Below are 11,512 nucleotides of genomic sequence, written 5' to 3' on the forward strand. Positions count from 1 at the left end.
TCACATCTTCTGGGCTTATGTCCCGGTTAATGCCCAGAGATTCTTGAGACTCCTACATAGGTAGCATGTGCAAAGCCCAATTCAAACATTGTACATCCCGAGACAGGGCATCCTTTAGGTGGAATCTCTCAATATTTCCAAAAGGTTAAGGAAAAAGTGCCAAATGAGTAGGCCAGTTAGGAAGATGAGATCAGGTGTGTGGTTGGAAACGGTATGTTCTAACCTTGAGGCAGGTAATGGGGCCAACCTGTTTTAACAAATATATTGAAAACAGCTGAATCACTTTATCAGGTGTTTACACAATATATCACCTGTGTTTTTGTTCAACAGATTAAATGCCGCAGAGATGACACATACTCCTCCTATCCAACGCCATGTCTTAAAAAAAAATTTAAAAAAATCTATTGCACAGCACCTGGCATATTTAGTTACCACGGTGATACCGGTCATTACTTCATTAACCATGATTCATCGACTCATCATTCAGTATGTCATTATTACTTAACATACATTACTAGCACAAAACCTCTTATAGGCCACTGATGGAAAATTATATTTTGTAGATCCCAAATAATAAAAATGAGAATGACAGACCTACACTGCATTTAAAATCATTTAAACTGTAAAGTACCCCGGTGGGTGTTGTGTATTTGGCAGCCTTTACAGCTTGTAGTGTATGGTTGTTGGATCATGTACACAACAAGTGACACCAACGCAAACAAGGCCTCATAATTCATCATGATCAACAGATGTATATTTATCTTTTACTACAGGAAAACAACCATGAGATATCCTAAAAAGCTGCCATTTGCTCTGGTGGGATACTTTGATGCTTCAGCATACCTCCCAACACTTGAAATTGTCTAAATGGGATGTTTTGTTTTTACAGGCTCTCTGAGGCATGACTAGTGAGCAGAGCTTTCACAAGGCCTTTTATGTGACTTTGTGGCATTTTGATAGCTGGGTAACAGAGGAAGCTACTTAGAAGAATATATTTTTATCTACGTAACTTCATTTCTAAGCACATTTTCTGCTGTTTACATTATAGTGACGTTTAGGGCTGTAGAACACTGGGATGCAAACATTCTGAGCTAGAAAAGAGGGACATCAGGGGGGAAAGACAAAAGCTTTTGGGCCTCATATTATCTTTCTAAATCTACATATCTAGTTTAACATTATTTATGAGGTTAACAATTTTCTTTAAAAAAACTAAATTAATATCAAAAAGTAAATATTTCACTGTGCAGACGAGATTGCACCATCACTGAAATGCCTGCAGTTGGAGAATCCTTAAATCCATGTATTTGTGTTTGCTTTCTCTTATATTTACTGTCTGTCTGTACACTTTACTGGAATTGCTTCCTTACGCAGAGTCACTTGAGCGACATCCTGGTTTCGCAGAGCGCAGCCTCCTCTCCGACTCCTTGGGAGAGATGAAAAGAAAGGGAGGCCTGACACAAGAATGTGCTAAGTGGGAGGGAGGAAGGAAGGAAAAGTGTCACCGCTATAGGGAACACAGAAGGATTTCTTTTACCCAATTGTTTTTTTCCTAATTATTGTGCATTTAGTTCCTGGCAAATATGTTGTTAATGTGAAACAGGAAGTGCAAAACAAGAGGATTGTTTTTAAAAAAAATCATATGAGCGTTTGTGTGTGTGTGTGTGTGTGTGTGTGTACATGTAAATATGTACAGTGCATAAGAAAATCAAAAAGTTGCATACCTTGTGTCTATATCTGCATGTCCCTGCCAGGAATCCTTAAAGTGCCCTGCAAACTTTGCACTTGGTTGCATTCTTAGCATGGTTGTTTTTAGACACCCGTATTGACTCAAGTGCTTGATATGTCTGCCCCTCTGTTCTGCTTCACAGCAGTTAGCATAACTAAAACGCATTTAATAACAAACTACTACCAAAAACGTGCTTTTTTCTGGTCGAGGCATGGCAAAATGTGGCATAACCAGCATTTAATTTTCCTGTGGCTATGTCCTCTGCTTACAATAGCTGTTCCCACACAATACAACATGATAGATAGATGGATAGTGTCTTGCAAAAGTATTCAGGCCTCTACCTGAATGAGGAAAATGAGGACCACAGAGCATTCTTCAGAAGTTATAGTTAAAGGAATACAAATAATATTCATGTGTTTTGATGACTAGCATGCCTAATTAATAATCAGTGGTGTCATTTGGGAAATATTTTTGTGGTCACATGAGACCAGGTCAGAGTTTACTGACCAAAAGTTAAAGCGCGGCACCAACCAGCACTGCCCATGCCTCAGCACCCCACCTCTACAGGGAAGCGTGGTGGTGGTAGCATCATGCCGTAGGGGTGCTTCTCATCTGCAAAGCCTGAAGGCCTGGACAAAACTAGTCCCATAGACATTATTCCCACCCACAAGTCTAAAGCAAGACTGGAGTAGCTCAAGATCAAAAGCGTTGTGTCCTGGACACCTGTCCAGCTACACGTCCAACATTAAGAACCTGGAGCAAATCTGCTGAAGGGAACTGGACAAAATCACCCCGACAATGCATATATTACTGGTATTTTTAAACATGAGTTTAAGATTTAACATAAAACAAACAGAATTAAATTATAATGTGCCATTTTGTATTCAGTAATATAAGGGAATTGGGGTCTGAATAGTTTTGCAATGCTACTATTTAAACTACAGTGTATACTCATGGTATCCTTTTTGCAAACATGTTGTCGCTTCTAAAGGAATAAAAAAAAAAAAAAAAACGTTCTTTGATTCTCTTTCAGATCTCTAAATCTATTTGAAGGACAGCGGGAATAAACCTACTCGCTTCTATTTCAACAATACCGAGATAAACAGGAAGTACTGCCTGAAAACAGGAAGCGCGGCGGCCCAGGTGAGTCACCACATGCCGAAAAACAATCGTACGTTTCGCAACCAACCCCTTCCTCGGAGTCCCTCTGAGCCCTTTATCCATTAGATCATAAGCTGTAGATAAATTGATGCAAAATGAAACACAGAATCTGACCGCAGATCAGAACCACTTGGCCATCTCATCTGCCCATTTTCCTGACGTAAACACTCGGCTGGCCTTCGATTCCGGATAGCTTTATACCCATGCCATGCATGTTTAAATACTCCCAGCATAAGTGGAATAGGCCGACCACGGGGAGATCTCTAATGTAAGTAGGGCTGACTGACCAGCATTGTGTATAGTAAACGGACTAGATCATCTTACATATAAACTACACAGGGTCAACTTGGTTATTCCCACAGGAGGAACTCGCTAGTCAATGATAATCTCACTTCAATTCATGTTTTAGCGAGTGAAGGCCATGTGAAATGTTAGCATTGTAAGACTGCAATAAAAACTGCCATTGGTCTACCTACATATTGATAATTAATCAATTCATTAACTGGAGAAATGTAAAGAAAATTAATGTCTACTTTGCTATTCACATTCAAGAGGTATCACAAGTATTACCTCGTAAACAGGAGCAGCAAGAATTCCCAAGAAAAAGTGAACGTACATGAAATAGAAGGCATTTCTTTGAGGGCTAAAAAACAGATGTTACTCCCTTGTAACTTTGCTGAAAATGCCTTTTTTATGCACCCGATTTGCAGGGTCAGCATTTTTTTAACAGTGGCTCAGTTTTTGAGCACTTGGCAATCGTTCGATAGGTGCTGTAAGCCAACAGAGGTTGCAGTATGATTTAGCTAAGGTTACTTGGGGTTCAGCACGAGTGTAAAATAATGGATTTTAAGAGATTTAACTAATAATGATGTTGACGGGTGCAGCGAAGGAGCAGAGCTAGGGGTAGGGGAGAGGATGTCCTGATTCCTGTGATTTTCGCCTTTGCCATGGAAACATTTCTGCGGATAACCACGTGTAACAAACTGTGATTGTGTGTTCAGAAAATGGAATGGTGGATTGTACTCGCTGCCGGTTCTGCTCAGTGTCAAATGCAGGGACAATGCTATCTGAACAGATTGGAGATACAATACTTTTCAACATGATTTCCTGCCTGGAATGAAACCAGAACATGGCAAACTTTGGCACAGTACAGCACATCCAGTAACAATGGTTGCACTCAGCACACAGGATCTAAACATTCTGGGCTAACAATAAGAAATACTGGCCAACTTCATGATCCAACATAAAGCGTACACAGCTCTCGCTGTTATAGTACGCATTCAATCTCAATGTTAGAGCCGGTTTTGGCTCCAATTGCTGAGAGAATGTGAAGCGTATTTTAGCATTTAAAAAGAAAATTAAACATTATGGCATCTCCGCTCTCTAGCATAGTTCAAATACCCACTTAAAGAAATCCAACACTATGTTGTCATGGAGAGCATGAAATAAAATAAAAAAAGATGACTTACAATATAAGACTGCAATGGCCAGATGTCCAATTCGTGAAATTATATATTTATCATAAATACGTATGCATATGTGCTATAAACGTAATTGTGATAAAGGTCACAAGGAAGGAGAAGATACAATGGGAGATATAAGACAATTAAAAAAATTATTATCACTCCAAATTACCCCTCTTTTCTGCTCAAACCATCTACCTGTCAACTCAGTCTGGACTATTCTTGAGAGAACAGAATAGACCACAAGAAGCTATGAACACCGTATTGGCAACACAGCTTAGGGGAAATCGGCTTTGATACAGTACTGAGAGGTCCACAGAGAGTGGAGTACAAAAAAATAATGACTGTTTGAGCAATACCATGTGGGACTGGCTACGTAGGTGATAAGAGAGAAAAACTTATTACATTTTACTTATACAGCACTATTGCAATCGGGGAAAATACAAGAATTACCAGCATCGATAAACATGGGCGGCTAAGGTAGATACATTGAATAGCTTCCAGCAGATGAGGTAGGAGGCTGTTAAGTATGTAGAGATGGAATTTACCTAGAACAAAACTGGCTTTTTCACCTCTTCTTGTTAGAACTCCAAAGTGAGCACTGACTGGCGCAACATGGGCCAGTTCCCACGTGTCGCGATACCACTAATGAGCATTTCATATATAAAAGGATTTCCCAGCACTTCTGGTGGATGCAAATATCACTTTCAGATGGACAAAAAAAAGTGTTATACTGTTTTTATACCAGGTACGAAAAGGCTGTCGCGGTCTACGACAAACGTGCACACGGCAGCAGATCACCGGCCGACTATTGTCTCAACATAACGGGAATTTCTTCAAATCTGAAGTATTGTAATATAAAACATGAGTTCATGCATTCCACTGTACAACCCGTACTTCATGTAGGAGAATCATAGCCACACTAATTGTGTTCTACCCCAAACCACTAAACAATTCTCAGTGTTCAGGATAAAGGACATAGCTCCTGGCAGCAGACAATGGCATCGCTCTTACCCGTTTCCAGATTATGGCTGTTACTGACTTTACTGCATTTTCTAAGCACAAGAACACGGTCTGAGTTGCCCGGTATAAAGTCCTGCAATGTCACTATGTGCCAGTATTTTAATAGGGATCATCGGTGTTCGCACAGAACCACTAAACAGATAATATGACTGCATTGTACATAGCAATTAGTATCACCCACCATGCCGCAGACAAGCGCGTGTCCTCACACTCGGACCACACCATGGTCACCCTGGTTGGCTAGCTCCATGAATCAAGTACCAACGTAGGTCTGCGCAGTTTGTAAAGGCATGGCACTGCCCGATAAATGGAATCTCTAAACCTACAACACTGCGGTAATAATACGTTATGGCCTTGAATTAAGCTTAATAATACACCACATATTGAAAATAAAAAGGAGGACCCACATTCTTTTTAACCCTCTCAGTGCAACATCAATGCACATTATTTTATACACCTCACAGCTTTAGCGTTATGAGTTAATACGCTGCAGCAAACTTCCATATATTGTAAAATAAAACAATACACCCTTATAAACCCAAAGAGTCGCAGACAGAGCAAAATGTAAAGGTGCGATAAACTGAAATATGAGATTTAAGTAGAATTGTTTTATTGTCTCTTCCGCTGCAGGCAAAAGGTAATGATTTACGCTTTAAACCTTGAGCCGCAGTATGTGTGAGATCATACATTCCCGTCGGCACAAGACAAATTGAAGATGATGTAATCCAGGAGTATTGTTTAGTAAAAAGGATGGGGTGCATGCGCTTCTTTCTCAAATTCTTATGGAAAATATCCCTACTTAATCAGAATATTTAAATTCCCCCGAGACGTGCTATAGAATTAACCCTTAGAACATGACACACAAGTGGGTTAAGTTCCTGTTTCCTTCTTGTTAACGATAGGCAGTGCTTGCATATGTATATACAAATAATAGCAAATTAATCTGGGTACATTACGTCTATTCTTTATTAAATCGCGCGGACACGATACATTTTAAAGAGATGGCCACGTTTCGACACATTGTTTTGCTTGGCGTACCTGGGAGCTACAAATTGAAACTAATGAAAGAGTGCTGAAGTTGGTGAATGTAAAATGCTGATGAGGGGAAGCTTTCCTTTGTCAGCGGCAGAAAAGGCTGTGTCTGAGACTAACGGAGGGGCTGGCGCTGGGAGCAGCAACAGCATGGCCAAAATGCGAATCAATTCAAACTCCTTGTGCATCCATTACAACACATCAAAGGAAAATCCTTAATCATCTTAAGTACGCATGCTATTTCTCTGGGTGTGTGCAGGTCCTGTGATACTGTACAGCGACAGGAGGCCGGAGATATATGCACAGACGGGCCGGTCAATTTAACACGCTTAATGCAGAAAACAGATGTACGGTGTTGTGAATGCAGATACTGCAGACACATTGGGACTGCACTCATCTGAACATGCTGAGATCATGTCTGCATCGCAACGCATTTCCCCCACACCGCAAGCCTACTGACCTTCCTTCAGACTTTTCTGGTTGTTTGGATCGAGACATTCCTTGTCTTTCAGCGGATCAAAATCCCCGGCAGGTATAATCTCAGCAAAGCACTGCTGCTGTTTCTTGCTGCTATCAATCATGGTGAGATTCCTTTACAAATATCCAACACGGACAAAAGGTTTTGGGAGGCAAACGAACAGCAAGAAGCCCGGCACAAATCCTTCTCCGGTACACCGACAATTACACATCTGAGCCGGTGAGAAAAGCCATGATGAGCGCTCCCTTTCAAATCAGGCTTGTTCATACACTAGATTCCCCCAGACAGGGAAGCAGATCCAGCCGAGCCGAAGCCAACCCCTTTCTACAGCAGATCTCCACCCACCCGCAGCCCTGACTTCCTTTGAGTTTTGTGTTACTGTGTTCACAGAATAATGATCACATCTGACCAGCACGGACTCCCGAGTTAATCAGAAGCCCAGCAGCCTCCGCTGGGTCTAAACACATAGGAAGTGCTGCTTGCGGTATGATTAGCAAAGCGACAAACATGTTGCATTATATCGCTAAACACAACTTCCTGTGTAATAAAAATAAAAGCCCAACATGTTAACTCTTACACAGAACACACCCGCAATATGCAGCGCTTAAAGAAAAAAAAAAAAGATAAAAAATATTAAAATCTCTACATCTAACGCACTTCCAAAAATGCATTAACATGAATATTTATTTTTATTCTTCTTCAGTGCATTTATTCAAAGTATAATTTGGAATTAAAAGCATGTATTAAAAAGGTATGGAATCATTTAGAAATACTGATAGCTAAAACAATGCATTTTGTTTCCTTCAAGATTCTATTCAAAGCTTAAAGGGACAGTTTAATGTACCTGAACCCCTGCTATAGAAGAATACATATTAAAGCACCCCATGCACTGATGTATGAATATACGTGGAATATAGCAAATGCATATGTGGGGATTCTGCATAATGTTTTATTTGCAAAACACAAAACATTTAAAGGGCTCGCACAGTACTAAGGTGCCTGTGATGGCTACAGTGTCCCTTTAAGTGCATCTCATGTCATTTTAAGGCACATGGAGATAAAGTGTCTGGCCTAAAGTTACAAAAATAGAACACCGGAATCAAACTAGATTTACCTGCTTTGGCCTAGCAGTGACGGCTAGTGGAATCTCAGCCACTACCTATGCAAGAATTTAACATTATACATAATTATATCTATATAAAAAGAATGCACAAAATGATACAAAGCAGCTGTGCGTGAAATTTTGGCCCCAAATCACCAATTTATCTAGTTAGCAATCTTGGCAGAAAAAGGAATAAATGGCTACTTCTGATCATCTAGATCCTATCTATGAAATCCTTCAACCAGAACGAAATCCATACATTAGTTTTATTCTGTAAGTGAAGACGGGCTGCTTGCAACACAGCAAATTCACAGACAATGCATAAACTCAACACAACGTGTACGTTAAAAAATCACTTAGTATTTAAATTGACAAGTAAGTACTTTGGGTGTTTTGCATCATGGAATCCAGTTACGAAGCGTCCCTCTGCGATTATCTTGTCCTCGAGGAATATTAAAAGGACCGTCTACTGCCCCAAAGAGCCTTGCCAGCAATGAATGGCTGCTACAGAACTTAGTAAATATATTATTTCTTAGCTCGGGGAGAGGCCAACCTACCCCTCCGCCGTTTGCAATCGCCCCCAAGCAATTTCACTGAAATAAATAAGAACTTGAGCAGGCTGGCAGAGAGTACTTGCGCATGTACACTGCTAAGTCCAAGATACATTTAATGGAATGTATCTCCTGCAAAGCAAATAGTAGAAGGATTTTCTTGAATCCTTCTATGCATTTACACACAAAAAACACCTTTAAAGGGATACTCCAGCCATCATACGCAATTTAATGCATGGGGGGGGTATTCTGCAGAACTTCACATATGCTTTTGCCCCTTTGCCAACCCCCAGCTATCTGTACTGCAGGAGATGTGTTCAGCTGAACGATTTACCGACTCCCAGCCCTGGCTCCGGGCACGGATCTGTCCAGTACTCACAGAGAGCTTTCATATGTATTCTCCTGCGGAGGGAGTGTCACTCAGACATCATATACATTAAAGTGCTCGACTGCACCTTTAACGCAAAGCATTCAAACTCTTTTTTTTCCTGTAACTTTTCAGTGAAAACTTTTTAAACATACATTTAGACAATTTATGCAATATACAGAAGTTTGTGTATAGAGAGCAAACCTACAGTACGACGGTGCACCACTACACACAGGCACATATTATATTATATATATAGCGCCATCATACTCCGCAGTGCTGTACAATGGGTACACATATGTATTACCTGCCAATATAACCCAGGGAAACAAAGGTAACACCCGGATCAAAGTCTTACAAATAAATTGCAAGTGTAAACAAAAGTAAAACAGAACAACAAATTTGACACAAATTAGGTGAAAAAAGAAACATCATGTACGCTGAGCACTTACCGCACACGACAGGAAGACAAAAAAAAAGAAGCTGATGCAGAGACATCAACTAATCATGAAAGTGTTTTGGCAGCACAGTCTTGCGTAAAACTTTACAGAAAGGAAGTGTATTGCAACATACGCCCCTTTAGAATGAATTAAACAGAAGAACCGAGCCTCCACTGTCAAATTCTGAAACCCCCCAGAACTCCTATTAATTAACCATTTGAATGCAAGGAGCCATCTGCATCACACAGCTACTAAAGGGTTAATAAATATAGGGCCTTAATAAGCAAGCTTCTTAAAAACTGTGACTCAAGAGGGCCACGCCAAGGTTAGCAGTTGTTAAAACAAATAAAACGTCGGTCTAACACAGATTTCAGTTGTTGATTCCAAATAAAAAGTCTTTTATGTTCCCCATCTGAGTTCTACGACATCAGGAAGAGGTTCCTCTCAGAAAAGGTACATCAAATAGAAACACCAGTGTCTTCAGAATGAAAGGGTTATTTTGTAACATTTAGAAATGCACCACGGTTCACACGCAGGCAGAACGTATGATGTGTTGATGAGCTGTGTGTTTACAAAAGGCTGTTTTCTTTGCTTGCGTCCATGCTTGTTGTATCTTCCTAAAGAAGCCTCAGCCCTATTTTTATATTAAATGTTTATTAGAGACCATAGCACATCGACTCCGGTGCATCCTTTTGCATGCACATAGACGCCAGCACTCTTTAGTTATTCTGTCTCGTTTAACTCCTCCCCCAATTGCCGCTACTGAAAGCAGGGAGCATACTGCAGTATGCTTCTTGCACATGCTCAGTGGAACTCCCATTCTTGTCAATGGGATAAGCAGAGGAGAAGCCTATCACATGTATTCTAGATAAACAGTGATGTTTTGCTAGCATAATTGTCATTGGCTACTGCGCCAGTGACTTCAACGTGAGTTCTACTGAGCATGTGCACGATACTAATGCTTCCAGGTTTCAATAGAGGAAGCCAGGTGAAGACTAACGAGATATCTCATTATTAATAACAAGAATGATCATTGCACTGATCTGCATTAAACAAAAATACAATCTCTGGGACTAAACTGTTCCTTTAAGAGAGGGAACTCCATGACGCCCAAATACAGTCAAAATGGGAGTACATTATCTGAGTTGCCATTATCATTTGTTTTTATTATTGTTGTATATTTGGCTTCATTGTTATGTAAAAGTCTTATGCTTTTGTTTATTTACATTGGGAGACACCACAGGCTTAACACGACCCACTGAAACAGATACCGGGCTTCTCCCAGACCTTGTGAGAAATTAGCTTTGCCAACATTTTTATCTACTAAAGGTTTATTGCTAAACAAAGATCACCATGAATTCCACTTTACTTTCCACCGTCAATTAGCTTATTTTAACATAGTGACTCATGGTGAGGTCGTAAATACGGGCAAAAACAAATTCAAAACTCTCTCATAAACATACACCCATTATATATATATATTACACACACATACATATATATATATACAGACACACACACATATATATATATATATATATACTGTATATACACACACTCGCTGTAAGCGGACTGTGACAGAGTCCCTTTAAGAGTCTATAAGGGCATAATATACAACTTCCTGTTGTAAGAGGATATGAGGGAGGATGATAACGTAAAACTATATGAGATAGAAACACAGAATTTGGTTGGGGATAAGAACCATCAAGTCCCCCCTTTTTTTTCCTGCAAACCTTCATCAGTCCCCCGTCTTGTCTTACATTGCCTATGCAATGAATGTCTACATTGGTTATCTGTATTAGCATCTACCACTTCTACAGTGGAGCTGTTCCACTTAAATACCACCTTCTCAGTAACCCAAAACTTCCTTACATTACATTTAAGCTTCTGACGCTCTAGTTTTAGGTTATGATCACCGTGGGTAAAAAATGGGCACCATTTTCCTTAGTACCGGTCCAGGTTTATTTATTTTTTGATGGAAGGATGGATGACAGTAAATGGACAGGACAGGCTGATAACGCCCAAGTTCTCAGTACATATCTGGTGATGGATGTTCCAAGAGGGTACGATCATGGAACAGTCTGCTACTGTTATTATAAACGGTTTTATCTGATGCGTTTCTTTTTTTCTACTCGTTTGCTTATACACACCCCCACATTCTCTTCTTCG

General features: G+C 40.1%; 1 protein-coding gene across 1 annotated transcript in view; it reads right to left on the bottom strand.

Annotated features, from left to right (window-relative positions):
* The window catches only part of LOC149278295 (myocardin-related transcription factor B-like), a 32,112-nt gene extending 25,126 nt beyond the window's left edge, over window positions 1-6,986 (bottom strand). Inside the window, exon 1 of the mRNA XM_089502118.1 lies at window positions 6,866-6,986. Within this exon, the coding sequence (XP_089358244.1) occupies window positions 6,866-6,986 (121 nt within the window). The remainder of the gene's footprint in view (window positions 1-6,865) is intronic.
* Between the last annotated feature and the right edge of the window lie 4,526 nt (window positions 6,987-11,512).

This window comes from Sceloporus occidentalis, unplaced genomic scaffold (genome assembly GCF_023333645.1).
Source record: "Sceloporus occidentalis isolate IW3139 unplaced genomic scaffold, rSceOcc1.0.p SCAF_195, whole genome shotgun sequence".
Taxonomy (NCBI): Eukaryota; Metazoa; Chordata; class Lepidosauria; order Squamata; family Phrynosomatidae; genus Sceloporus; species Sceloporus occidentalis.